The sequence below is a fragment of the Triticum urartu genome, chromosome 7A (genome assembly GCF_056163025.1).
Source record: "Triticum urartu cultivar PI428250 chromosome 7A, HENAU_Tu73, whole genome shotgun sequence".
Classification (NCBI taxonomy): Eukaryota; Viridiplantae; Streptophyta; class Magnoliopsida; order Poales; family Poaceae; genus Triticum; species Triticum urartu.
The window spans coordinates 391,898,648-391,926,564 of NC_141879.1; the positions used below are offsets into that span (position 1 = coordinate 391,898,648).

At 44.7% G+C, this 27,917-nt stretch overlaps 1 protein-coding gene across 1 annotated transcript in view; it reads left to right on the top strand.

The window, feature by feature from the left end:
- The window catches only part of LOC147959706 (uncharacterized), a 33,483-nt gene extending 10,860 nt beyond the window's left edge, over positions 1-22,623 (top strand). Inside the window, exon 2 of the mRNA XM_087532855.1 lies at positions 22,263-22,623. Within this exon, the coding sequence (XP_087388981.1) occupies positions 22,263-22,623 (361 nt within the window). The remainder of the gene's footprint in view (positions 1-22,262) is intronic.
- The last annotated feature ends 5,294 nt before the right edge of the window (positions 22,624-27,917 follow it).

Below are 27,917 nucleotides of genomic sequence, written 5' to 3' on the forward strand. Positions count from 1 at the left end.
CCGAACTTATAGCACTATATGCATCGGCTCCGAATCATGATTTGGGTCAATAGTTGGGTTTGCCCGGCTCCTATGTTTTGGTGCCTTACGTTCCGCTCTATCGGCTAAGGTAGCACTAGGAGAACTACTGCGATTGTGCCCCAGTTGAGCTGGGCTGAGCACCTCAGTAGAGAAAGCTAAAACTGACTGTCATGATGAGGCGAGAGACCGGCCACTGTTCGAGAGGTTTTTCGAGTCCTTAAAGACTTATGCCGCTTCGAGCGAGGAACCGGCTTTGTCCGGCCAAGGCGTGGATAGCGCCATGAACTCAGTCTTCCGAATACTAGGGGCTTCGCCGTAATTTAAAATTATAGAGTTCTATGGCTAAGTGAGAGTGTTCAAGCATTATAGTCCGATTGCCTTGTTCGTTGTGTTGAGCTCCTCCCTCGACGGACCCAATCATGGGAAAAGGAGCGCTCAGGTTTATCCCGAACACCCCAACACTAGTGGCATGGGGGAAGAAGCCGACGACTGGCCATCTCTCAATTTTTTATAAACGGCTGCATAGAAAGTAATATTTTAAATTCAAGCATTACTTAGCGCATATGAACAAGTTTTCAGCGCACAGGATAACACGAGCGAGTTCATTCAAAAATTACATCCTTGGTGCATTCATCCGCCATAAGGCGGGCACCGGCCAGAACATCCTTGTAATAGTTCTCGGTCTTGCGATGCTCCTTCCTCGGCGGCGGCCCGTCCCTCACAAGCTTCTCACCGTCCAGCTTACCCCAGTGCACCTTTGCACGGGCAAGGGCCCTACGGGCACCTTCGATGCAGACGGAGCGCTTGATGACCTCGAGCCTTGGACAAGCCTCCACCAGCCGCCGCACCAGTCCGAAGTAGCTCCCAGGCAGGGCCTCTCCAGGCCATAGCCGAACTATGAAGCCCTTCAGGGCCTGTTCGGCCGCCTTGTGGAGCTCGACCAGCTGCTTCAGCTGGTCGCTCAAGGGCACAGGGTGTCCAGCCTCAGCGTACTGAGACCAGAACACCTTCTCCGTTGAGCTGCCTTCCTCGGCTCGGTAGAATGCGGCGGCATCGGATACGCTGCGGGGAAGATCTGCGAATGCCCCTGGAGAGCTCTAGATTCGGGTAAGTAACAAGTAGTTTACTTTTATATGTCTGCTTTGCATAGAGAATGCCTTACCCGCCGCTATCTTTTTCACCGCATCCAATTCCTGGAGGACCTTCTAGGCTTCGGCCTTGGCAGATTTGGCAGTTTTAAGGGCCGCAGCAAGCTCGGACGCTCGCGTCTTCGAGTCGAGCTCCAAACTCTCATGTTTTTTCATGAGAGCCTGAAGCTCTTGCTGCACCTCGCCGACCTGCGCCTCAAATTTCTCCCGCTCTGTGCGCTCCGTGGACGCTCTCTTCTTGGCCTCGGACAGCGCCTGCTTGAGGGTCGCCACCTCAGTTGTGGCCCCTATAATAAGTAGTATACTCCTGTCATTTTTTGCAATTGCGTCTTCTTATAGGCATTTTTTCTATAAGGTATCTCTTACCTTCTTTCTCCTCGAGCTGCCGTTTGGCAAGGCCGAGCTCTTGATCGGTCCGCTCGAGGCCCTACTTCAGGGCACCCACCTCCGCAGTCAGTGCGGCGGTGGCCAGCAGCGAAGCCTGCATACGTATATTAACTTCTTTTTAGTTAGACTCCTGCGATATTTAATAGTTCCTCTATTCGGCTTTTCTTTTCGAATGCCAAACAGAGCATCAGGGGCTACTGTCTATGCGGTAATATTTTTACATATTTCTACTTACCTCGAAGCCTGTTAGAAGGCTAGCACAAGCTTCAGTAAGTCCGCTTTTGGCGGACCGAACCTTCTGGACCACCGTACTCATGATGGTACGGAGCTCCTCGTCAATGGAGGCGCCCTTAAGCACCTCCAGTAGATTGTCCGGTGCCTCCGGTTGGACGGAGGACGCCGGCTCAATAGGCTTGCTCCTCTTGGCAGGAGTTCGCCTGCCGCGGTCCGGAACCGTTGATGATTCCGGCGCGGTGTCCGGCTTAAAGCCGGACTTGGAGCCCTAGGGGGTCTTGTCCCCTTTACTCCTGGAGTCCGGGAGGTCGCCTCGCGGCTCCTCCTGGACCACCTCCTCTTGCCCCGGAGCTTGTCGCGACGCCACTTCGGCGTCATCCGGAGCACAGTGGGAGGCAGCGGGCGGAACTGAATTCACGTCCGATGAATCCAGGGAGCCGCTCGACGACTCATCGAGCCTGTCCTTGGGTGGGCTGCATGATTATATTCGACATTAGGGAAAGCTGCGCAACAAAAGGAATATCATGAGTTACTCCGGTATCCGAACACTTACGATTTCGCCGGACACTTGGCCCTGTCCGGCCACTCCTCTTCGTCCTCGTCGGCGTCGGGGCCGTAGTCCGGCGGAGGGGTTTTCCTCTTCTTGGACCCATCGGCCTCCCCTACTAGGGCGGCCTTCCTCTTCTTTCCTCCCCCTGCTGGAGGGGGAGAGGTCTCTTCTTCCTCCTCCTCGTCTTCACGGGAGGAGTGCGTCTCGGACTCATCGGACGACGAGTCCGACACCACCATATGCCGGGAACTCTTTCGAGTCCCCGTGGCCTTCTTCTTCTTGGCCTTCTTCTCTGGCACCACATAAGGTGCCGAAACCAGCAGCTTCACTAGGAGAGCAGGGGCTGGGTCTTCGGGCAAGGGAGCCGGACAGTTAATCAGTCCGGACTTCGCCTGCCAATCCTGTCAAAGGTGAGGGAGTTTAGATTCTGCATAGAGTCAAACTATGAAGAAAACTTAACATCCTGTAAAAGATGAAAATATTTTACCTCTCCAGCAGGACGCTGTGAGCTGAATCCGCGGTCTTCGGAGGTGGATGTGGGAGCCTCGGCGCCTTTGGTTAGCCCCTTCCAGACATCTTCGTACATCGTGTCAAAGAGCCTGCTCAGAGTTCGGTGCTGCGCCGGGTTGAACTCCCACAAATTCAAGTCCCGTTCTTGACACGGAAGGATCCGATGGACGAGCATGACCTGGACTACGTTGACAAGCTTGAGCTGCTTGTTCACCAGGGACTGGATGCAATTTTGCAGTCCGGTCACCTCTTCTTCGTCGCCCCACGACAAGCCCGTCTCCTTCCAGGACGTGAGCCGCATTGGGGGTCCGGATCGGAATTCAGGGGCTTCGATCCACTTCGGATCGCGTGGCTCGGTGATGTAAAATCACCCTGACTGCCACCCCTTCAAGGTCTCCACAAAGGAGCCCTCGAGCCATAGGACGTTGGCTATTTTGCCCGCCATGGCACCTCCGCACTCCGCCTGGTTGCCACGCACCACCTTTGGCTTGACGTTGAATGTCTTGAGCCAGAGGCCGAAATGGGGGCGGATGTAGAGGAAAGCCTCGCACACGACGATAAACACCGAGATATTAAGGATGAAGTTCGGGGCCAGATCGTGGAAATCTAGGCCATAGTAGAACATGAGCCTGCGGACAAATGGGTGGAGAGGAAAACCCAGTCCGCGGAGGAAGTGGGGAAGAAATACTACCCTCTCATGGGGCCTTGGGGTGGGGAGAAGCTGACCCTCCTCAGGAAGCCGGTGCGCGATGTCTTTGGATAGGTATCTGGCCTTCCTTAGCCTTTTGACATGGCCCTTCGTGACGGAGGAGACCATACACTTGCCTCCCGCTCTGGACATTGTTGGAGAAGGTTGAGGTAGGAAGTGCGGGCTTGGGCGCTGGAGCTCGGGTGCGCAGAAGATGGATAGGCAAAGGAGGAAGAAGGCGTAGGTAAAAGGTGGATCCTTATCCCCTTACATGAGCGGATGCGACTATGCGTCCCCACCAGCCTAGTAAAACTCGCTTGCCTCCCAAGCGCCGTGATAAATGGCGCAGTTCGGTTACCCACGTCCGTATTGATGAGAATCCCGTAAATGGGGGACACGATCTCTGCTTTGACAAGACGTGCCAAGGAAACCGCCTCGCAAAACACGCTGAGGTGGAAAAGTGAAAATGATTCGAATAAAGGCTTGGCCGTAGTGTGATGTCACGCGGCGGAATACGTCCGCGGATTAGATTTGTGTTAATATTATTCTCTATGTGGCAATACGTGGAAACTTATTTTGCAGAGCCGGACACTACTCTTGGTGTTTACAAACTTTTATGAAGAATTTGGAGGAGGAACCCGCCTTGCAATGCCGGAGACAATCTACGCGCCGGACTCATCGTCATTGAAGCCTGGTTCAGGGGCTACTGAGGGAGTCCTGGATTAGGGGGTGTTCGGATAGCCGGAGTATACCTTCAGCCGGACTCCAGGACTATGAAGATACAAGATTGAAGACTTCGTCCCGTGTCCGGATGGGACTTTCCTTGGCGTGGAAAGCAAGCTTGGCGATGCGTATATTCAAGATCTCCTACCATTGAAACCGACTTTGTGTAACCCTAACCCTCTCCGATGTCTATATAAACTGGAGGGTTTTAGTCCGTATGACAACTTCATCATACAACAATCATACCATAGGCTAGCTTCTAGGGTTTAGCCTCCTTGATCTCGTGGTAGATCTACTCTTGTACTATCCATATCATCAATATTAATCAAGTAGGACGTAGGGTTTTACCTCCATCAAGAGGGCCCGAACCTGGGTAAAACATCGTGTTCCTTGCCTCCTGTTACCATCCGGTCTAGACGCACAGTTCGGGACCCCCTACACGAGATCCGTCGGTTTTGACACCGACAAGTATCCCAAAACCTCATGGGTTGCTGCAAAGGACCTTCAGTGGATCCATCTACTTTATCTAGCTTTACATGTGAATCTTCATATTCTTTTGATGATTCCATTCACTCTAACTATAAAATGTTCAAAAATCAGAATGGTGAAGTATTTGCTAGATATGTTGGCACTAACTGCAGGAACGGTCCTCCTATGAAGAAAATCTGGGTTCCCAAAAGGTGCCTCGAAAATCTTCAGTAGAATGTCATCATGACACCACCTGTGAAGAATAGGAACCCCAGATCAAATTCTTCATATGGATCCAAGTCCTCATACGGACCAAACTCCTCTCATGGATCAAATTCCTCAAAAGGATCAAAGTCCTCATATGAACACCATCATGCTAACCCGTCTGTTTCGCAGGGAATATCTAAGGATTATGGATATGTGCATTATTCTTCAAATCATTATGTCCATAAGTCCTCGAAGAATTTCTCTGCTTACTCTTATGCTTATCCTAACCCTCTTATGTGAAACGAAGTGGATTGGCATATATGCCACCTTTCTCTTATGGAGCTCGCAGAATGATGAACTCTTTGCCACCCCTTCAGATGTGGGTGGTGAAGAAAAAGAACTAATCTCTTATGCAGGGTCAGGTCTCCAGACAAACTTAATCATTTGAAGAATTTGCTGGAGACCTGAATATGCATGAAAGGACGCAAGCTAATCATGAAGAAATGAATTTTCATTTCTCATGTCCTCATTCTGCTTTACCTGTTTTATTGCTTGATGAAATTGATCTGATGAAATTGATACCATATTCTTCATTGGTGAAGTATATGAGTTCGTAAGTTGCACTAATTCATCTGCAGGATGATCAACCCAAAGCCACTGAGTGGGTCCTCGATTGTGGATGTACAAATCACATGAGTGGTGACAGGAGCTTATTGATGGACACTGTTTTATATCCATCACATCTAAAGCATATCACCTACGCTGACAAAGGGAAAAGCAAGGTATTGGGTCTAGGTAAGGTTGCAATCTCAAAGGATCGACACATGGACAAAGTCATGCTTGTCGAGTCCTTAGGGTTCAACCTCATGTATGTCTCAATGCTTTGTTATCTTGATATGGTGGTTGTCTTTGGCAAGTATCGTTGTGTTGTGATCATGGAAACTGACAATTCCAAAGTCTTCGAAGGCTTTAGGAGAGGAGATTTGTATATTGGTGATTTCTCTATAGGACCACAACCTGCTACATGTCTTCTTGCAAAAGCTTCAGAAGAATGGCTGTGGCATCGACGACTTGGTCATGCTGGCATGAGAAATCTGCACACGCTCGCGAACAAGAAGCATGTCATTGGCATTGAAAATGTCAAATTCCTCAAGGATCACTTATGCGGAGCCTGTGAAGCTGGAAACATGACCAAGGCCAAGCATCCAGCAAAGACAATCATGACTACTACTCGACCATTTGAATTGCTTCACATGGATCTCTTTGGCCCTACTCACTATGCCACATTTACCAATGCTGCATCTTTATATGGCTTTGTCATTGTTGATGATTACTCTCGATGTACATGGGTCCATATTATCACTTATAAAATTGAAGTGCAGGAAGTCTTCAAACGATTTTCCTCGAGGGCTTCAACCAACTTTGGTGTGAAGATCAAGCACATCAGAAGTGATAATGGAACTGAGTTCAAGAACACTGGCCTTGATGACTATCATGATGAACTTGGTATTACTCATGAGTTATCTGCTCCTTATACTACTTAGCAAAATGGCGTCGTGGAGCGCAAGAACAGGACTCTTGTTGAGATGGCCCACACTATGCTTGATGAGTACAAGACGCCTCCTCGCTTCTGGCCTGAGGCAATTGATACTGCGTTCCACATCATCAACAGGGTATATCTTCACAAATTCTTCAAGAAGACAGCATATGAACTTCTCACTGACAAGAAACCCAATGTGAGTTATTTCAAAGTCTTCGGTGCTAAATGTTGGATTAGAGATCCTCATCATAGTTATAAATTTGCATTGAAGGCACATGAAGGTTTTATGCTCGGTTATGGTAAGGACTCGCACACCTACAGAGTCTTCAACACCTGCCATCACAAGGTTATTGAAACTATAGATGTGCGGTTCGATGAGACTAATGGCTCGCAAAGAGAGCACCTACCTCCTGTGACAGATGAAATACCTCCTGAGGAATCTATTAAGTTCAAGGCTACAAAGGATGTCATTCCTACTGAAGAATCAGCTGAAGAAGTTATTCCAGAACATGAAGAACGTCATGCTGATGCACCTGAGGAAAATGGTACTGAAGAAAATGCTGATCAAATTCCTCAACGTCAACTCGCTCATCCTCACGTCGCAAATGAAGTGCAAATTGAGAAAATCATCAGCGACATCAACATTCCAGGTCCTCTCACACGCTCAAGAGCTTCACATTTATCTAACTTTTGTTCGGACTTTGCTTTCGTCTCTATCACAGAGCCCACTAAGGTAGATGAAGCATTTCTGAAGCCTGAGTGGATTCAAGCTATGCAAGAGGAATTACATCAATTCGAGCTCAACAACGTCTAGGAACCTACCAAACGTACAGATCCTCGCAAGCACAATATCATCGGCACAAAGTGGATCTACCACAACAAGCAAGATGAAAATGGCCTTGTGGTGAGGAATAAGGCACGACTTGTAGCTCTAGGCTACACACAGGTTGAAGGAATTATTTCGATGAAACTTTTGCACCTGTTGCTAGACTTGAAGCTATTCGCATATTACTTGCTTATGCTAACCATCATGATACCACTTTATATCAAATGGATGTGAAAAGTGCATTCCTCAATAGTAAGCTTGAGGAAGAAGTATATGTTGCTCAACCCCCAGGTTTTGAAGATCCAAAGCATCCTGACAAAGTCTTCAAACTCAATAAGGCCCTCTATGGCCTCAAGCAGGCCCCACGGGCGTGGTATGATACTTTGAAGGAATTCCTCATGAAGAAAGGCTTCAAACCCGGATCACTTGACCCAACACTTTTCACTAAATCTTATGATGGTGAATTGTTTGTGTGCCAAATATATGTTGATGATATTATCTTTGGCTGTATTGACCAACATTATACTGATGAATTTGGTTATATGATGAGGGAGGAATAAGAAATGTCTATGATGGGAGAATTGAAATTCTTCTTAGGTCTTCAGATTCGTCAACAACACAATGGCATATTCATATCTCAGGAGAAATACCTCAAGGATGTACTAAGGAAATTCGGCATGCAAGATTACAAAGGAGTCAAAATCCCTATGCCCACAAATGGCCATCTATGCACTGATGAAAATGGTACTGACTTCGATCAAAAGGTATACCACTCCATGATTGGTTCTTTATTGTACCTATGTGCATCTAGGCCAGATATTATGCTTAGTGTTTGCATGTGTGGCCGATTTCAAGCTACACCGAAGGAATCACACCATAAGGCTGTGAAGCATATTCTTTGATATCTAGCTCACACACCAACACTTGTATTATGGTACCCCAAGGGCTTGGCTTTTCATCTCATTGGATTTTCAGACTCTTACTATGCTGGTGATTGTGTGGATCGCAAGTCAACATCTGGCACATGCCATTTCCTCAGACGATCTTTGGTCTGTTGGTCCTCGAAGAAACAGAACTGCATATCACTGTCTACTACTGAAGCTGAGTACATTGCTGCTGGTTCTTGCTGTGCTCAACTGCTTTGGATGAAGCAAACTCTCAAGGACTATGACGTCAACATGAAGAATGTGCCACTCTACTGTGACAATGAGAGTGCCATCAAGATTGCTCATAACCCAGTTCAGCACTCGAAGACAAAGCACATTCAGATCCGTCATCATTTTATTCATGATCATGTGTTGAAGGGCGACATCCCTATTGAGCATGTGAAGACTGAAGAACAGCTAGCCGATATCTTCACTAAGCCCTTGTGTGAGAAGAGATTTAGCAAGTTGTGCTGTGAGCTAAATATCCTAGAATCTTCGAATGTTCTTTGAAAAGGACACTCATCCTAACACTTATGCAAAATTGATGACTTAGATGTGCAACACATGAAGAAACATTTTTCTTCAATCAATGAAGACTAACATTCTAAGTGTGAAGAAATTAACAAAGAATTTGATTTTCAGAACCCTATGACAATTGTACGTGGTGTCTGAAATAATCATTCTTATACGATGGGTCACGCCACCACAAAATGTTGAAAATCTTCAATTGAGCTTTTCCCCAGTTCTTTGAAATTCCTCAGTTGTTTTTCAACTTACATTGTCTTCACCATTACTGTCGTTTTTCTTCATTGGCTATATATATGAGTTTATGTCCTCTACAGCATTCACTTATAGCTATTTCTTCATATTGCCTTTTCTGCTAAGTGAATGTGATCGGACCCTTCCCCCTCTATGCTATACTCAACCCATTATATTCACAAATTCTTCATGTGCGTTCTATTTGAAACTCGTTCAAAATCTTCACTGTGCCGCTCAAACCGTTCCACATCCCACGACAACACTTATCTATTCACCCATGATCTCACACTATCTCCACTTCTTAGTACATGGGTGACACATGTCAAGCAAATGAGAAGAGTCAGGGGCACATTCGTCCAATTTCTTCGGGCGAACAGTTTTTTCATAGTGGCTATAAATACCCCTTCCCTTCCTCACTTCACTTTTATTCCACTCGTTCTCACTCCAGCTCGAGCTTCTCAAACCACGCCGCCGCTACTTCATCGTCGCTGGTGAGGAAGAGCTTCACTGCCTCGACCTCGTCGCCATCGTACTCGCGCTGGCTGCAGATTTCTTCACTCCGCCGCCGCCGTAGTTGTCTTCCTCTGCCAAGTTAGGGCGTGGAAGATCTGAACTGACGAACTTCACATCTACACCTCTGAGTTCGTCGTGTTTTCGTCCAGGGTAATTAAAATTTACTTTTACTGCCCTCCTTGATTCAAATGATAACTACAAAATCTTCAAAGGTGTTTATTCTTCAAATTCATCACACACTGAACACCTCACATGTCATCTGTTCTTGATTCATTTCTCTAAGCTATATTTTTCTTCAAGATTCCTCAAATGTGTGGATTTTCGATCTATATATCTCTGGAACCAAAGACAAAGAACGCTTAGTGAAATTCTTCAAGACTCATCTGGTCAAATTCCTCAAACTTGCTCTTTTTGAAAAACCTCTGAGAACGCATATGACCTCTCCATATTCCTCGCAACTATACTCTGTTCACAGGTACTCATGTCAGCTGCTGAATCACTAGGTTCTCATCAACTTAACTCATTTGCAACATTCCTCGAAGAAAAGTTGCATACATCTTTAGAGAATTCCATTGTTCAAATTCCTCATCTGAAGAAAATGGCTGATGGAAAGAAGCCACAGAAGGGAGGAAAGAAGTCTGAGGTCAATACTGCTTTTGAGATCCCTGATGACATATACAAGGACTATTGCACTCCTGATGAGGCCACTTATGGAAAGGAAACCAAGAATGAGCACAAAGTACGCATTCAAAGAATAGAGAGGAGATGGCAAGAGAGTGGAGGGAGTACAGGTATGTTACTCCCAAGTGCATGAAGAAATTTGCTCTAAATCCTCCATGCCCAAGACCTCCATTGGCACCTGGACAAGAAGCAGATCCCACCAGCCTCAAGCGCGGTGAGGATTATCCTGATGAATGGGCCAAGCGCCAGGCCAAGTTGGCTAGACAAGCAAGAGAAGCAGTGAGGAAATTCAATGAAGACTCTGCTGATGCTGCTGCTGCCACTGCTGAGGCCTCTGCAAGCAAGCCAAAGAAGGCCATGCCAAAGAAGCCTACTCACAAGCCAAGTGCTTCACTAGCAATGCCCTCACGGCCAAGTTCCTCAGCAATGCCCTCACGGCCAGATTCTTCAAAGCCCTCACGGCCAACTCCTCAAGCTGCTCCCACTTCAAAATCCGCAGCTCCTCCACCAAAGTCGTCAGCTGCTCCGACCAAATCCTCAGCACCTGCGCATCTCACTATGTGCCAAAGGACAACGGGCATCTCTATTGCCTCAGGAGCATCTGCTAGTTCCTCAGCACCACTACATTCTTCAACTGGTCCTACTCTGTTGAAGACCAAGGCAACTGCTGGACGAGGCTCTCGACCAAGTCCTCAAAAGAAGTAGGTCGCTTTTCAAGTGTTGTCCAATGAAGGAGAAGCTGATGATGATGAATTTACAGAAATCATCAGAGATAGGAAGGTCAAGGCCACTAGAGCCAAGGGCACAAGTGTGCCTCTGCTTTTGGATCCAAAGTTGCTCCTTGAGTACATTGATCTATGGCACAAGGACCCAAATACTCCTATGCCTGACTTCAAGTTGACTCCTGGCCAAAGTCATATGTTGACTCACTTCATACAAGAAGAAAAATGGAAGTTTGAGAATGCCAGGCAGATCAAGAAAGCGCAGTACAAAAAGGAGCGCTACCTGAAGAAAAACGTTGTCTCTATGACAACTGAAGAACTCGTCAATATGCAGTCTGAGATCAAGAAACTCAGTGATGAATTTTATGCATACCATGCTGATTGGCTGGGAGCCAAGGTTCGTTTTGTGAGACTCGCTGACAACTTCACTTCAAATGTTGTAGCCCCAACGCAACAGGAAATTCCTCAGGCTGAAGCATCTGCTCAGCCTACCGAAGAAAATGCCAGCATCACTGATGACAATTAGGCTGCTGAACAAAATGCTAATTCTAGGGCTGATGACTGCATTCCAGTCGCTAAAGAAACTTCCAGGGCAACCACTAGTGTTGTGCCTGAAGAAAGTGAAGACGTCAGGGCAACTGCATCAGTTGCGCCTGAAGAAATTCAACCAAATTCCTCTGCTCCTCCTGCGCCTACACCAACTCCGATCCTTCCATCTCCATCAGATGTGAAGAAGACCAAGGCTGCAGAGCATGCAGTAGTGAAGAAAAGGAAGGCATCAACTTCATCAGATTCTTCAGCCCCGAAGAAGATGAAGCCATTGACCAGCTCATTTGACAACCCAATTGATGTTGTTCCTATCTCAACCATGCCATCAAAGGACCTTGTTCCTTTTGATGAACAATATGTGATTCCAAGTGAATCCGATGAAGAGAATCCTTCTGCTGCTTCGTCAAGGCAGTTGGATGAAGAAATTGAAGTCAATGAAATCCCTTCAACCCCAATTATCTCATCGCCCATGCCTCAGTTCACTGCTGAAGAGGCCGGCGTTGAAGAAATGGATGAAGAAGTCGATGTGGACATTGGATGCACCACACTAGTGCTGAATGATGACTTTTGGGAAAGTCAACACCCCAACTCTCCTCTGTTCACACCTCTTCAACAAATTCCTCAGTCCCCAGTAACTACTGAAGTCCAAATGGGATCTGAAGAACCTCGTGCAACTCCGTCCATCCATGAAGAAATTACAGCCACTAGTGCTGATGAAAATGTAAATGAAGAATTGAAGGCCTAGGCTGCCACTGAAGAAGTACCTAAAATTCCTCAGCCTGTGGAACCTGAGATCGAGATCCCTGAGGTTGTGACGCAATTGACTAACACTCCTCACCCCAAGCCAAAGGATCCCTTCTCGAAGAAACAAAAATTCAAGGCTGATGACTTCTTTGGCGAGCATGTATTCTTCACTGACTACAATCCTTATGACTCTGCTCGTCTTAGGAGGAAGCGCTTCTGGACTGCTAGCCAGGCCAATTTCTATTCTTTTCAACAAGGATAAAATCTTGTACCATGAGCATATTCCTCATGTGGACATGGAATCATTGCGTTGTTTCACTCCTGTGCTCAGTGTGCTTCATGATGCAGGCCTCCTCAGCTTTTGCTCTGACATTGTTGATTGGAATGAAGAGCTTATTCTTTAGTTCTATGCTACACTGCATATCACAGGTGATCCTGAAGATATCAACACCTGGGTCTTGGACTGGATGACCGATAATACTCATTATAAGGCACCGACCTCTGAATTGCTTCACGCCCTGCCCATCAGTCCACCCAGTGAAGGAGCTCACTGCCTGTACCAAGAACCTGAACTCACTTCTCATTACATGCAAGTGTTAATGAAGCCTCTGAAGCCCGGTCAAGCCCCAAGGATCAAATTCCTCGTAAAGGACTTACTCTATGTGCCCAGAACAGTCTATCGCGTTCTGACAAGGACAATGAGTCCCATCAAAGGCCACGAATCATCTGATGAGGAAATAGTTGGCATCATGAAGAATCTGCTATTCAGCATCATTCATAGCATTCCAATCAATTATTATGATTTCTTCATGAGGACTCTGGCAAATGTTGAACTCTCTCCGTTTGAGTTGAAGCCTTATGCTCCTTGGATTATGCGATTCCTCAGAAAAAGGTCTTCACTCAACTACAAGGCTGACTTTCAGAATCATCTCAGCTATCTGCCCCCGATTGAAGTCCTCAAGCAGACTTTTACTTCAACTGATGAAAAGGGCAAGACACATCTTGTCATTAATGAAGGCATTCGTCCATTGGATGGTCAGTTTCGCAAAGCTGCATCTTACTGCACCAATGATGACTCTACCACTCATGATTCTGCTGCCAGTGCACCCAAGTCTACTCCTCAAGCCACAGCTCCACGTGTGATAACTGACCGTGAGCTGCTTCTTAGTCTTCACCATAAGGTGGATCGAAATCATAAATGGGTTCATTGTCAGTTTGGTTCTATTCTTCACAACATGACTGCTACACATAATGAAGTGAAGAAAAACCATTATTACCTCCATGAAGTCTTCGGTCGCACCTGGGCTGTCCTATCACATCTGTATGGTGAAGAAGATCCAAAGAAAATGGGTCTCAAGGAAGATTTTGACTGGTCTTCACCTCCTCTGAAGAAATTCAAGAAGGTCAAAGTTCCTACCTTGGTGGCCAGCTCCTATTCTCCATCCCGCGACACCGACGAGTATGAAGACTTGGACGACACTACGGCAGGCCCTACAACGACAAACGACCCCAACAACGCTGGCGCTCCTCCATCAACTTGATATTCTTCAGGGGCGTTAGTCCTCATTTTCGATCCTTTTGGTCATTCGATGACAAAGGGGGAGAAATTTGAGTTAATCTTCAAGCAGGTCTACTTTTATGGGCATTTTTTTCTAAGTTACAACTCTTGTTCTTTTGAAGACTTTGCTGGATCAAGTTGTAATCTTAAACTCTATGGTGGCCTGATATTTTTGCTGAGTTTTTCTGCATGCTTATTCCTCATTAATGTTAATGCACGCATGCTGAATTACATCAATCACCATATTTCATCATGCATTTCAAACTCTTCATATTATATGTTAAATACGTGTATGAATTAGAAGATATAGGGGGAGATCTCCATGATTCTACTCTTCAAGTGTGCATTGCTTCAAAAGCAAATTCCTCACTATGCACATCTTCAGGGGGAGTTCTTCTATATCTTGCAATCAAATTCCTCAATTCCAGTATTTACACTTCATATGTTTATCCCCGCTGAAAACTTAACCTATATAGTCATCAATCACCAAAAGGGGGGAAATTGTAAGTGCATCTAGTGCCCCTTAGTGATTTTGGTGTATTGAAGACTTATAGGTTAAGGGACTAATGTGTTTATGAGTGTACACAGGTCCATAAGTCTATGACGAGTTTGATATTTACAGAGAAAGTCGACCCCTAAAAATGAAGTTCTTCGACTGAAGACTTTCGATTTCTGAAGACTTTCTGAAGACTTTGAAAGTGAAGAAATTGGTGCAATCCTGAAGAATTGGTATTCATTTGAGGAACATGAAGCATGAAGACGTTTGTTTTTGTAGTTTCATTTTCTCTTTCTTGAGTCATAGGAAACACCGTACTGTTAACGGGGGTCGAGGAAATACTAAGGAAAAATTTCCAAGTGATGCTCAACTCAAATCCTACACCTACCAATCCCTTCGAGTGAATCCATTGGAAATCTCATATAGTTCAGTCAATTTCTTCAGTGACAGAGACAAAGTTCTTCTGGTCTCTGAGGAATTTGTTCTGACTGAGGAGTTAGGAATTCACCAGTGCGGATTGCCTACACAGTGAGGAACATGATAGCCCTGAGGATGTTGCAACTCAAAATTCCGACCGTTGTTGTGCTATGCACCAGCTATCCCAAAATATCTACCCACCTAATGGTCATATCATTGAAGGGCATTTATGTCTTATCATGTCGGGCTGCTCCCTAGGCTATAAATAGCCACCCCCTACAACCACTAGCTGGTTGGCTGCTCCGAGAGAAACTGACACTCGTCATTTGAGAGCATCCCATCCTCCAAGGACTTTGAGTGAAAATCATCAAGTGAGGAAAACCCAAACCCAAATACCTACAAACCCCAAGTAATTGAGCATCACTAAAGAGATTGATCCTGCGTGGATCCGATGCTTGTTACCTTTGAAGACTGTGCATCTTCCAGACGGTTAGGCGTCATGGTCTAGAGCATCCAAGAGGAAATTGTGGATCACCGAGTGACCAAGTCTGTGAAGGTTTGGAAGTCACCTAAAGACTTACCACGAGTGATTGGGCGTGGTCTGTGTGACCTTAGCTCAAGGGGAATACGGTGAGGACTAAGTGTCCTGAGCTGCTTGTTCAGGACTGGGTGTCGGGGACTGTGTGTCCTCGGGTTTAAATACCTAGCTGCCCTAACCAGACATACAACTATCACATCATTTGGAACTGGTCTACCAAATCATTGTCTTCACCAAGCTACCTGGTTCCATTTCCTCAACCCTTCCATTTCCTCATTTATGTGTTGAGTGCTTGTTCATTTCTGTTTGAAGACTTTGACTGAATACTTCCTCTATTTCCTCAGTTCAATTTCTTCAGTCTGTTTGTCTTATCCTGTGTTATCCTGTGTTTACGCTTTCTCTACTCTATACTTGTTTTCATTTCATCATGAAGACCATGCTCATGCACTGCTATGTTTACGTCTGAGTACTTATTTTGCCGCAAGTAGTTCTTCACTCAGGAATTTCCTCACCCACAAATTCCTTAGTAAAGAATTCATAAAAATCGCCTATTCACCCCCCTCTAGTCGATATAACGCACTTTCAAAAACCCCAAGGCCAAGAAAACTACGCACTTGAAGCAAGTTGGTTGGTTTTGGCCAAGTCTTGATAGCATTGATCTTGGACTCATCAACATGAACACCCTTAGAGGAAACAACAAAACCCAAGAAAATGAGCTTGTCAACACCAAAAAGGCATTTCTCCATATTAGCATAGAGATGCTCTTTTCGAAGAGTTTGCAAAACAGTTCGGACATGGGTGACATGCTCTTTGAGAGACTTGCTAAAAACAAGGATATCATCGAAGTAGACCACAACAAACACACCAATGTAAGGGTGAAAAACATGATTCATAAGACGCATAAAAGTACCCGGTGCTTCCGATAGACGCATAGGCATGACTAACCACTCATACAACCCAAACCTGGTTTTAAAAGCGGTTTTCCATTCATCACCCTCTTGCATGCGGACTTGATAGTAACCACTCTTAAGACCAATTTTTGAAAATATAGTGGCACCACTAAGTTCATCAAGCATATCATCAAGGCATGGAATGGGATACCTATAACGAATGGTGATAGCATTGATAGGTCTACAATCGGAGCACATGCGAAAGCTACCGTCTCGTTTTGGCACAAGAATGACCGGGATGGGACAAGGGCTCAAACTTTCACGCACATGTCCATGGTCTATGAGATGCTTTACTTGCCTTTGTATTTCTTTGGTTTCTTCGGGGTTGACGCGGTAGGGAGCTTTGTTCGGAAGTGGTGCTCTGGGGATGAGGTCGATGTGGTGCTATATGCCACATAGTGGAGGTAGTCCCGAAGGTAGCTCGTTGGGGAAAACATCGTGAAATTCCTGCAAAAGAGAAGACAACACTAGAGGAAGAGTGTGAGAGGTGTTAGCTTGTGGTGCATTGTCCTTGCACAAAAGGACGTAGTGTAGTACACGAGATGGGTTCTCACACACTCCTCTTATCTCACTTTTGGTGGCAAATAGGACTAAGTTCTTCTTGTCGCTCATCGTGGAGGTGCTCGATTTGGGCTTGTGGCGCTCACTCTCTTTTTGGTGGCTCGCTCTCTCACTATTATCTCCATGATGGGTGGCTTGCTTGTTGGCGACAACTTGGCTTGGAGACATGGGACGAAGTACGAACTCCTTTCCCTTCATCTTAAAGATGTAGTGGTTCGTTCGACCATTGTGGATGACTCCTCTATCAAAGTGCCATGGGCGTCCAAGGAGAAGGTGGCAAACGGTCATTGGAACGACGTCACACTCTAAGGTGTCTTCATAGGCGCCAATTTTGATGGAGACTTGTACTCGATGCTCAACTTGGATAGTGCCGGAGTCGCTAAGCCATTGCACTTTGTATGGATGTGGGTGCTTCATCTTGGGAAATTGGAGCTTGGAGCAAAGTTCTTCACTTGCGAGATTATGACAACTCCCTCAATCGATGATGACCTTGACGGATCTTCCATTGATGCCGGCCTTGGTGTGGAATATGTGGCATCTTTGGTCTTCTTCTTGGTGATGTGGAGAGTCAAGACCTTTGAGACAACAAGAGGAGGACTTGAATCTTCATCGCAAAAGACTTGTTCCTCTTCATCGTTCACTTGCCGGTGCATGGCGACTTGCTCAAGAGCGTCCATTTCTCCTTCACTCATCGAGTCGTAGGTGCCGTCGTCGTTGAGGATCATGGCCCGCTTGTTGGTGCACTCATAGGACTTGTGGCCTCGGCCTCCACATGTGAAGCATTTGAAGGAACTTGTCTTGACGCTCTCATTGGTGGGGGTTGATGATGATGAAGCTCTCGGCTTGAAGTTGCTTGTAGTAGGAGGATGACTTGGAGTTGATGAAGCTTTCTTGGAACTCGACTTGTTGATGTTGCTTATAGAAGGCTTGATAGACGGTGTTGGAGTCATTGAAGATTGGGTGTTGGAGAAGCCGTATGAATTGGATGAGAACTTGTCATTCTTGTAATCATCTTGCACTTGACATTCTGCTTTGGTAGCTTGATGCACTAGCTCGATGAGATTCGAGTATGGTTGGAAGTCGATGATCTTCTTGATAGGATGGTTGAGTCCATTCAAGAAACGTGCCATTGTTTGCTCATCATCTTCTGTGATGTTGGCTCTTATCATGGCAATCTCCATCTCCTTGTAGTACTCTTCAATGCTCTTTGGTTCCTTGCTTGAGTAGTTGAAGTTTCTTGAAGAGGTCGCAGTTGTAGTAGGTAGGCACAAAGCGTGCTCTCATGACATCCTTCATTTGCACCCAAGTACTGATGGGTGGTTTACCTTTTGCCTCTCGACGCTCGATAACGTGTTCCCCCCAAATGAGGACATAGTCTTGGAACTCAAGGGATGCCATTGCGATCTTCTTCTCTTCTTCAAAGTTGTGCAAACGGAAGATTTTGTCAACCTTCAATGCCCATGAAAGATACTCTTCGGGATCGTTGCTTCCGTTGAACTTGGGCATGGTGAACTTAAGCTTGTCGTAGCATTGCTCTTCATTGTGTTGGGGTCGTGGATGAAGACGTCCATGTTGTTGATGATTGTCAAGCTCGTGTTGCTCTTGGTGAGGAGGGTTGTGAACCTCATGTTTCTCTTGTCATGGATGAATTCCATTGTCTTCATGCTCTTGATGAACTTGATGTTCTTGGCGAGCTTGTGGAGGAGCTTGTCGAGCTCTAGGAGGAACTTGAGGGACTTGACGATGCACGCGAGCTTGAAATCTCCGTTCTTGAACTTCTTCGTGAAGTGCTTCTTCTTGTTCACGAGCTTGTCGGCCTCGGTTGGCTATGGCTCGACTTGAATCTCGGAGGGCTTGTTGTGCCGCAAGTGCTTGAGCTTCATGGAGTTATTGTTCTTGGCGGTGTGCCTTGGCATCTTGTGCATCTTGGTGTAGACGCGCTCGCTCTTCCTCTTCATGTTGGTGTTGTCATTGCCATTCTCGTGCTAGTACAAAAGCCTCTTGGGTTTGATGTTGTCGGTGCTCTTGAGAGTCGGTGTCGCATAGAGGATTGAGGCTTGCTTGACGATCATTGCACGCGACACGGTGAAGAGTGTTCAATGTCGGTGTACTTGAGCCGGAGAGGGTGAAGTTGGAGTGTCGACTTGACTAGGTCCATCTTGAAGAGGACGAAGTGGAAGAAGAGCGGTTGAGCAACAAAGCGCGAATCTCGTCCATCCTTGCGTCATTATCTTGCTTGTGATCGTCGAGCTTGTGGTCGAAGTAGTCCCTTGTATGTTGCTCGGAGAGTTGCAAGTCGGCGGCGAGGTTGTCGATGCGGTCACTCATTGCTTGTTGCTCTTGATGCAAAGCACGTTGTGCACCAAAGAGGTGGCTCTTGGTGATGTAGGAGTTCATGTCGTCGTCGTGCTCAATCAAGAGTGGGTTGGTAGAAGCACTTGTCCTATCCATCATTCCAAGAAAAATGTGAGTGGTAGAAAGAGAAGAACGAATACCAAATGTACCTTGACCGAAGTTGAAAGTGGATCGATGATCACTCCAATGTAGGACAAGGAAATAACACAATTGGTACTAGTTCTTGTCAGTTTCTCACACCTACACAAGTAAAAGCTTGTGGTGGAGCTTGGTTAGGATGGTGTCACAAAATTTGATGCAATTGTAAGTGAGCTTCAATAATATTAGAAAAGATTCATAAGATTGCAATGCACCAAGTAGACCAAGCAATATAAGGTACACAGAAACACACACACAAAAAGATAAGTGGGGTCATGCAACCAAGGGTGAGCTAAAATGTGGAATCCACAAAAATGCTCTTGTTGCACAACACTAGAGAGACGCTAGGACGATTGCACAATAGGCGGATACAAAGAACTTGTGCACAACCTACTTAGAAAAAATGCAACGATTTCTATCCCAAGTATGCTCTATGCAAGTTGTTTCTATGCAATGATCCAAGATGATCGAGTATGACAATCTTAATGTTGTATGATGCTATGGTTCTTGCTAAAAAGCTCTTTTCTTATCTTTCGTTTTGCTTAAAAGCTTGTTTGGCTCTATGTTGTTTGAGCTCTTTTCTCATGCAATGCTTCACGAACCAAGATAGCAATTGTCTATGCGATGACAACTTTGTGACACAAGAGATTGTACCAATATATGCAACAATGATGTCTGTATGCTATGGGAAGTATGATCACTAAAGTGCACAAGTCTCGTTGCCGGCAATACTCAATGGCTAGTCTCGATGGGTAAGCAACGCAAAGGAGTAAGGCTATGATGGCTATCAATGTAATGGCAAGAATGATGTATCATGATACCAAGATGAGGTTACCGTTCTTGCTTACGATATGGTGTCAAAATGGTGGCATGAAAACCAAGATGTAGTAGAGGTGGTCGTTGTTGATGACGCGTCCGTGGCGAAGATGAGCGGCGGTGATGTTGATGTCGAACCGTACGTAAATAGCCAAAACACAAGTAGGACACGGTACCGCAACTCAAATTCTCAAAGCAAAATTGGACCAAAATTGTCGGAGTTGGAGTTGGTAAGCGGTGGTTGTGTATGTGGTATATGGTGGTGGTATGCGGAAGTGGTGGAGGTAGGCGGAAGTATATGTGGGCACCGGAACAAAATTTGACGAAAAATGGACGGAAAACGGACGGTGGAGAGGAAGTGATGCTGCCAGGGGAAGGATGTCCGGGCCTGATGGCCGGATGTCTGGGGTGCCGGATGTCCAGGCTTGTTAGGTCGGATGTCCGGGCTCTGGATCCAGGGATGAAATTGAAGGTCTTCGCGAGGAGAGGTCAAATCCGGGCAAAATTTGGAGAAAATTCGGAGAAATTTGTGGATGGAAATTGGGGAAAAGTGGATGGAAAGCTAGATCGACCTGCAACACACGAAATCCGCGGATCAAATCCAACAAAACATCATCACACCAACAAATCACAAAAAGAATTTGGGGGCTATTTTTGTGGGTAATTTTCGAATTTAGGACGAAATCAACAAAATTAGTCTAGAAACACAACGGGGAGGCTCCGAAATCATGATCAACGTGGCTCTTGATACCAAGATGATGTAGGGTGGAACCCTAATCGGCCGATCTTTCACGAAAGGAGCAGATCCCGTGATGAACACGAAGAACGCGAGGATGGAAACAAGGGAAAACACAAGGGGAAACACAAGAGGAAACACTAAACCAACACGAATAAGTCACACATGTGCTAGATCCTCGAGTACATAAAGAAAGATACACGATCCACGGACAACTAAGGACGATACAAGGGTACCCGGTCTTCTCCATGAGGAGGTCTTGAGTTCTTCCTTAAAAGGGGTCTTGAATCCTCTTGGGGGATCTTCTCCGATGGAGGCTCGAATCTCCGAGGAGAAGGTATCCAAGTGGATGAGCAAAGCTCTCACACAAAATATGAGCTAATCTTTTGCTAACCCTAGAAAGTAGGACGAGGAGGAGTATATATAGTCTAGGGGGGAGAAGGGGTACATGGGCCTCGACCCTTCACTATGCGCAGATAGGGGAGGCCCGACGTCCGGGCGTTGGGCCGGATGTCCGGGCTTTCACGCGAGGCAAGATGTCCGGGCTGAGGAGGCCGGATGTCCGGGCTGGAGCGGCTGGTTTGTCGCTCTCGGGTTTGGAGGGGTCCGAATTTCTGGGCTGGAGGCCGGATATCTGGGGGCTCGGGAAGCGCCGGATGTCCGGGTGGCGAGGCCTGATGTCCGGGACCTGTAGTGTCCTGGCGGCTGAGCGGCTGTGGTGGGTGAAGCTCCAGGGGCCAAACGTCCGGGGTCGTGGCCGGATGTCCGGGGCCTGGGAGGTGTACTTGACTCCTTCCGTTGGTTCTCTTCATCCGTGAACTTGGGGACTTGTACATCTTCATGTGCTTTTTCGGGAGGGTCCTCTTGGTACCTGATCATGCACAACAACTCGGACTTAGGTAGTAACCATGTCTCATGCATAGAAAGTGGAAGTTCGGAGAGGAGTGAGTTCACCTTGTCTTCGATAGCCTTGGCTCGGGCTCTTGTCATTTGTCCAAGTGGTGTCGTTGGAGGTGTAGGTGCGTCAGTGGGGATGATCGTGGCATGCTCCACATCACAAGTAGTTTCTGAACCTGGTATGATGTAATTTTCAGCAGCAAAAAAAGTAAGAACTTGGTGAAGCACTGGTTTAGGTCTTTTATTCAACAAAAAGTAAACTAAACTTGAAGTAAGCAGTACATAGATCATTTACTCTAGTTATAGGTTCTTAAACTTGGTGAAGCATTTGGTGAAGCACTGAAGATACCAAAAAAGAAAAATGACATGGTGTTACTTGAACTTAACTTCATAACTTTGTGTACTAGTTTCTGAACTACATCCGTCCATGACTTATACTATACAAGCATCTACCTCATGGATTATCACTTGTAAACCAAAAAAACAGAAGAATTAAATCTTCAAAAAAGGACAGTAATCTTCAATATGTGTCTCCCCCTTGCAGGCCCAAGCACCTCAAAGAGTTCCTATAGGAGCAGAAATTGTGCACATTTGCCGGTTTCAGCATTGAAGGTGACAAGCGGATGCTGAAGAAGTCTGGTTTGGAGATCAACCCCAAGAACTTCATCGATATTCAGTGCAAGTGGAGAGTTCCAACCACCAGAAAAGAGTACAACTCCTTGGCAGATGTTTCAGCCAGTGTCATCCACCCATTCTATAGAGGCATGAAGAAGAAGATCGACAAGGAGGAAGACCACAAACTGTGGGGGATCAGCCCGCTGCCAGACAAGCTCATCGAGTATGCAGGAGTAGAAGTGTATGCCACGTACAAGTCATGGAAGATAATTGACAACATCACAACAGGTTGGGATATTTCAAAAGAGCAGGAGGCTGGCCCATACTACCACTGCCACTTCGCGGGATGAAGAGACATGAAAGTCTGCCTTCGTTTTGCTTGCGCTTGTGCTTGTCCTTTATCTTGTTGTTTCAAATTTGTAGTTTGCTTTTGTTAGGTTGAACCAGCTTCCTTATGTCATGTGTGTCAGGGTTTGAACAAGTTTGCTTATGTCTATCAAGTACATCGTTTCCTTATGTCGTTCAACAAGTTTGCTAGCTTCCTATTTTGTTTATCCATCATTTCAAGTTGAAGTGGGTTGTGAATGAAACTTGACAGCTGCTATGCAGCACTACTCATGGAGCAACAAATCACACATGGATATTTTCACATAAACAGTGGCAGACTAAGGACAACAACAAATAGTAGCCTTAGACACTCAGTACAACTTAGTCATGTACGGTAGTACTATCGCACTAAAAATCAGTTTTTAGTTTCAGAAGAACACTCAAAAGACTAAGTTACAGCCGAGGTCAACATTCAGTACTAACATCGTCATCCTAATAGTAGTTAGAAAATTACTAAGTACTGCAACAGGGAAAGCAAAGAACCATCAGTACGGATTTCCTAGTCACTAGCATACTAGGATTAAAAAGTACTAGTACACTTGAACACATAGTACATCCATTCTACAAAAATAAAAAGGAACGGGAAGCTTCAGTTCGCATTCCCTGAAACAGTGACACACTAAGAATAACAGCAATAGTACAATTGAAATATCAGTACATCTTAGTCTATACGACAAGTATTATGATGATACCAAATATTGTCTTGAGAAGAACCGCCGCCTAGGAAAAAGAAGGCCAAAACTAAATCAAAAAGATATCAGTTCGACCAAGGAGAAAAATCACAAGAAAGACAACAAAAGCATCAGCCCACATTAACCAGTGAGGTACTAGTTTCAAACAACACAAAAAATAAAATGACCACAGTACTAGCACAATTGAAATCTCAGTACAACTTAGTTTATTTGGTAAGTGCTATGATGATACCAATTAATTCCTTGAGAAATAAGGCCAAGACTCAACCAAATAGATTACAGTTCAACCAGGGACAAACATTCACAAAAACAAACAACATAAGCATCACTCCACATTGACTAGTGACGTAATTATGAACTTAATAGGGCTACATGTTAAATGTAGCTAATTTAAACCAGTGCTTTAACTTTTACTATGAAGTTCAACGACTAAAGTTCAAGAAGTTCAAACAAAATTTTGGCTCTCAGTTTTGCTAAATTTCTTATACTTAAATAAAATCTGGCTAGAGATCATGTAGCAACTTCGTCGAAATAATTTCAATCCCAAAAAAAACTTTAGTTCTAATACATTATATGCCATCAGTTCTACATAACAAGGAAGCGTCACTCCACTCACGCTAGATCCACAAGTGCTATTGTGACACCATATTTTAAAAGCCTTACGCTGCATGAGATTACAAATTCAGTACTCACAGAACTATACCATAAGTACAAGAAAAGAGGGTACATAAACTATAAAGGTCCAATTTAGGTTGGGACAGATGAAAATAAAATAAATCTCACTTTTTCAGCAACAACTCGTAATGCACTTGAAAAAAGGTGTTTTCAATTCAACTAGTGTATAAGACTTCACTACAAAAAATAAAACTTAACCAAAATGAATTCCCGATGAAACATACACAAGTGAAACAGCTATTCAACCACACTATCATCATGGGAAAAAAGTTTGTTAAACATTGTGCCACACTTAAAAACATCACAAAATACACCAAACATTACATAGTAGTTGACAAGACATCCAAACACTACAAACAAAGCCTACAATGCTTTCAAGAGATATATCACACAAGTATCCCATTCACTATGCAAATGATGACCATTTCTTCTATGCACCAGGAGCCAAATCCTGAACCTCATTGGGAAGCTCCAGCACCATAACCTGATTATTCCGATTGAATACAACTGTATACAGATCTGAGCGTTCCAATCAACAATACGAGGCTACAAAACAATAAAACAAATTATCAAAAATCATGACACATAAAAAGAAGAATAGACAATCAGCCAAACATAGAAAGTGAAAATCTCAACTAGAACCCATGTCATTATTCCGAATGTTCTCAATGATTTTTTCACCATCATAGGTTCCCGCATACTTCAGAGTATAATGGCCACATTCATTCGCCCGTTGAAGTGGAACCTTGAAAAAAGTTGGTTTCTTTGCCAAAACCTCCCATTTGGGCTGCTTGCTCACATTATACTGAGCATCACCATACACAACCTTCTTTACTTGGACCAATCTAGAGATCTGTAAAAAAAGAAAAGAAGCCGCACATTTTCAGGTCTCAGAAAAGCAGAAACATAGAGATGGAAAAATTAATCCAGTACAGATAATAAATGTCACTCACAATCTTCTCATAGTCTTTATGATAGGTGTTCTTTGAAGAACGATGGTTCTTCTTATAAGGTAAAGAGTCAAGGATGTCAACGCTACTTCGGTAACGACTCATGACATATAAGGAAAAGTGGATCACTTTCTTATCCTTTGATAAAACCATAGGTTTGAATAGAGGCATCATGATCTAAAAGAAATGACCAAACAAGAGATATTAAATATTCAAAATAAAAACCAGCATGACAGCAAACAAATAAAACCAAAAATCAGCTAGTAGATCTCACAAGGTCGGCACTGAGCAAGTCTTCCCCATCTTTAACATAGCTCTTGAAATCTCTCGCTGCACTCTCCACATTAAACTCTTTATCTTCATCGCCGTAAAACGTACAGTCAAGCACAACCTGCAAAAAGCTAAAAAGAAAAAACACAGGGAAAAGGATCAACAAGCAAAGTATTATGAAAACTCGTAAAACAATAGGCAGTCTTGTTTCACAGAAACAAACGATCTGATTGATTACCGTGATGAAATATGGACTCAGCAATATCCTTTTTCCAGGTGCAAAATCATCATTTCTCTCGGGATCTAGCTTCCAATCTTCAATGAGGAAGTCCATTACATCACCATCCATCATTTGCCCAAGTGCAAAAACTTCCTAGATGTGTTTCCCAGTGAAGGTAGTTACGCTATCATCGGGCTGAGACATCATTGAGAACGCAATCCTATAGCACACACACAAACAAAAGGCAGGGGAAGCAAGATAAGGCAATCATATCAGTTCAAGTTGTATAAAAAGGAGCAGTTCAGGTCATATTTATCTAGCGGTTAGAAACAACAGAAGAAAATAAGAGGAAACATAATGAGAGATACTCACTCGGCATACTTCTCACGTCCTTCATCACTAAGCAACCGATTATACAACTTGCGAGCCTTGTCCATATGAGGGAAATTATGAGGGTGAAGCTGCTGCATAGGGGAGCAAAACTTTATAGGAGCTCTGGACGCACGCTTTGTGCTTACAACATTGCTAGAATTCAAAGCAGGATCCTTCCTAGCAACACCAGCTCTACGGGCCACTATTGTAGCAAGGCGAGATACACCCTTGGCAGCAGCGCTCCTGGTGACTCTTCCCATGCCAGCAATCTTGTGAAATGCATCATCATCACTGTCTATCAATTCCACAATGGGATTCTTGGGTGTAGAGGGGCTCTCTGCACAAGCAGCCATAGAACCTTTCAGAGATCCCAACCGCCCCTTCATAACACCAGATCATGTCTTTTCGAGAGAACGCCCCTGGCTAAAAGCAATAGCTACACGCTCGAGCTCCGAGAACTGGCTGCCAAAGATCCTATAGTCATGCTCACCAAGATCCAGCCACTCACCTCCAAAATAAAAAAAAAGGAGCGCATCAAGGGTAAGTTCAAATACATAATTCATGACAGTACTAATCAGGAAGTACAAGCTCAAAAAATTACAAAAGGTCATGCATACGTACATGGTTCGATACCAAACAAACCCCGGAAGTCAACATCAAACATATCGCTAGTTGCGTAAGTATACAACAAAGTCTTTCTAATGTCAAGAATGCCTTCATGGCTGTAATCCAACATTTCAATCACACCATCCTCCCAGCAATGATAGGTCTTGCAGTTTGGTAGCATAAAGAAGCCACAATCATGGTTGTTAACAAAAGAAAAAACAAAAGGGTACATCACAAATTCGAAATACATGAACACAATCAAAAATTCCAAAATACAGGAAGACCATCCTCCAAGCAACAAAAACAACTAATAAAATCATTAAAATGGATACTCACGTGTTTTGCTGCTGCGGCACCCGCACAAACTCGCAAGAGAAACCATCAATATGCGCCGGCAAGAACGGTTTGGCCCTGTCTACGTTGGACCCCCTCCAAAGCTTCTTTATGTTATCTGTCATAGTCCTTAAGAATCTAACTGCATCACTCCAGGTTTCATCGCAGAGTGAATCAAGACACTAGAAATGACGGAACCTCAAATTCAGAACAATCAAGCACCAATTCCCAGATTGTTCACTAGGCTTCATGGCAACCGCAAATGATGGCGGATCAAAAGTAGGCAAAAGAAGCTGACAAAAAAATCGCAGAGGAAAAATGAATTTAACAAATCATACAGAAACAAAAAATTCATCCTCCAAACAATAAAATAAAAGAGGGAAATTGAAATTCAGAAGTATAAACAAATCAGATAATCATAAGTTATAATTGAGTAAGAAACCCACTACAAAAAAATGCTACTCAAGTTTATATCCACCACCCAAACTTGCAACAAACATATCAGTTCAATTTCCTTGCGACAATAAGTGCAGCATTAAAAAAAGAAGCACACATCATTCGTAAGTATAGGGGTAAAGAGCAGGCTACTCAAGTTCATTCCCACCTCCCCAACTTGCAAGAAAACATGACAGTTCTAGTTCATGAGTACAATAAGTTCAAGTTAACCTACTTGGTCAAAACCATCAGCCCCTGATCTCGTGAACCACTGTAGCACATTGGCATCAATATTTCCATCACGGATCTTGGTCTGTTGTACAAAAAGAACAACAACGGTTAGAAAATTCCCAAAATAACTTATCATCCTATGTAGAAAGCAAAATACTGACCGTCACCCAACTGGGAACTATCAACTTGTCAGTGTCTCGGTACTTCTAACGTAGAGAATATAAAACAACGTCAGCATTGTCTGAGTTGACCGTGCCAGTGGGGACAAACGCTTTAGCAACAGAACCAACACTGGCATCACATTTGCTATTTTGGAACATCGGCTTTTCGCTAGGAAAACACAAAACATGACATGGATTAAAAGTAGTGCAATAACAACAATAGTCATATGAGAGAAAGAAAAATATACAAAAATGATACAGGAAAAATCCCAAACTAACCGTTTCCCACGGTTTGTGCGCAACCTCGTAACA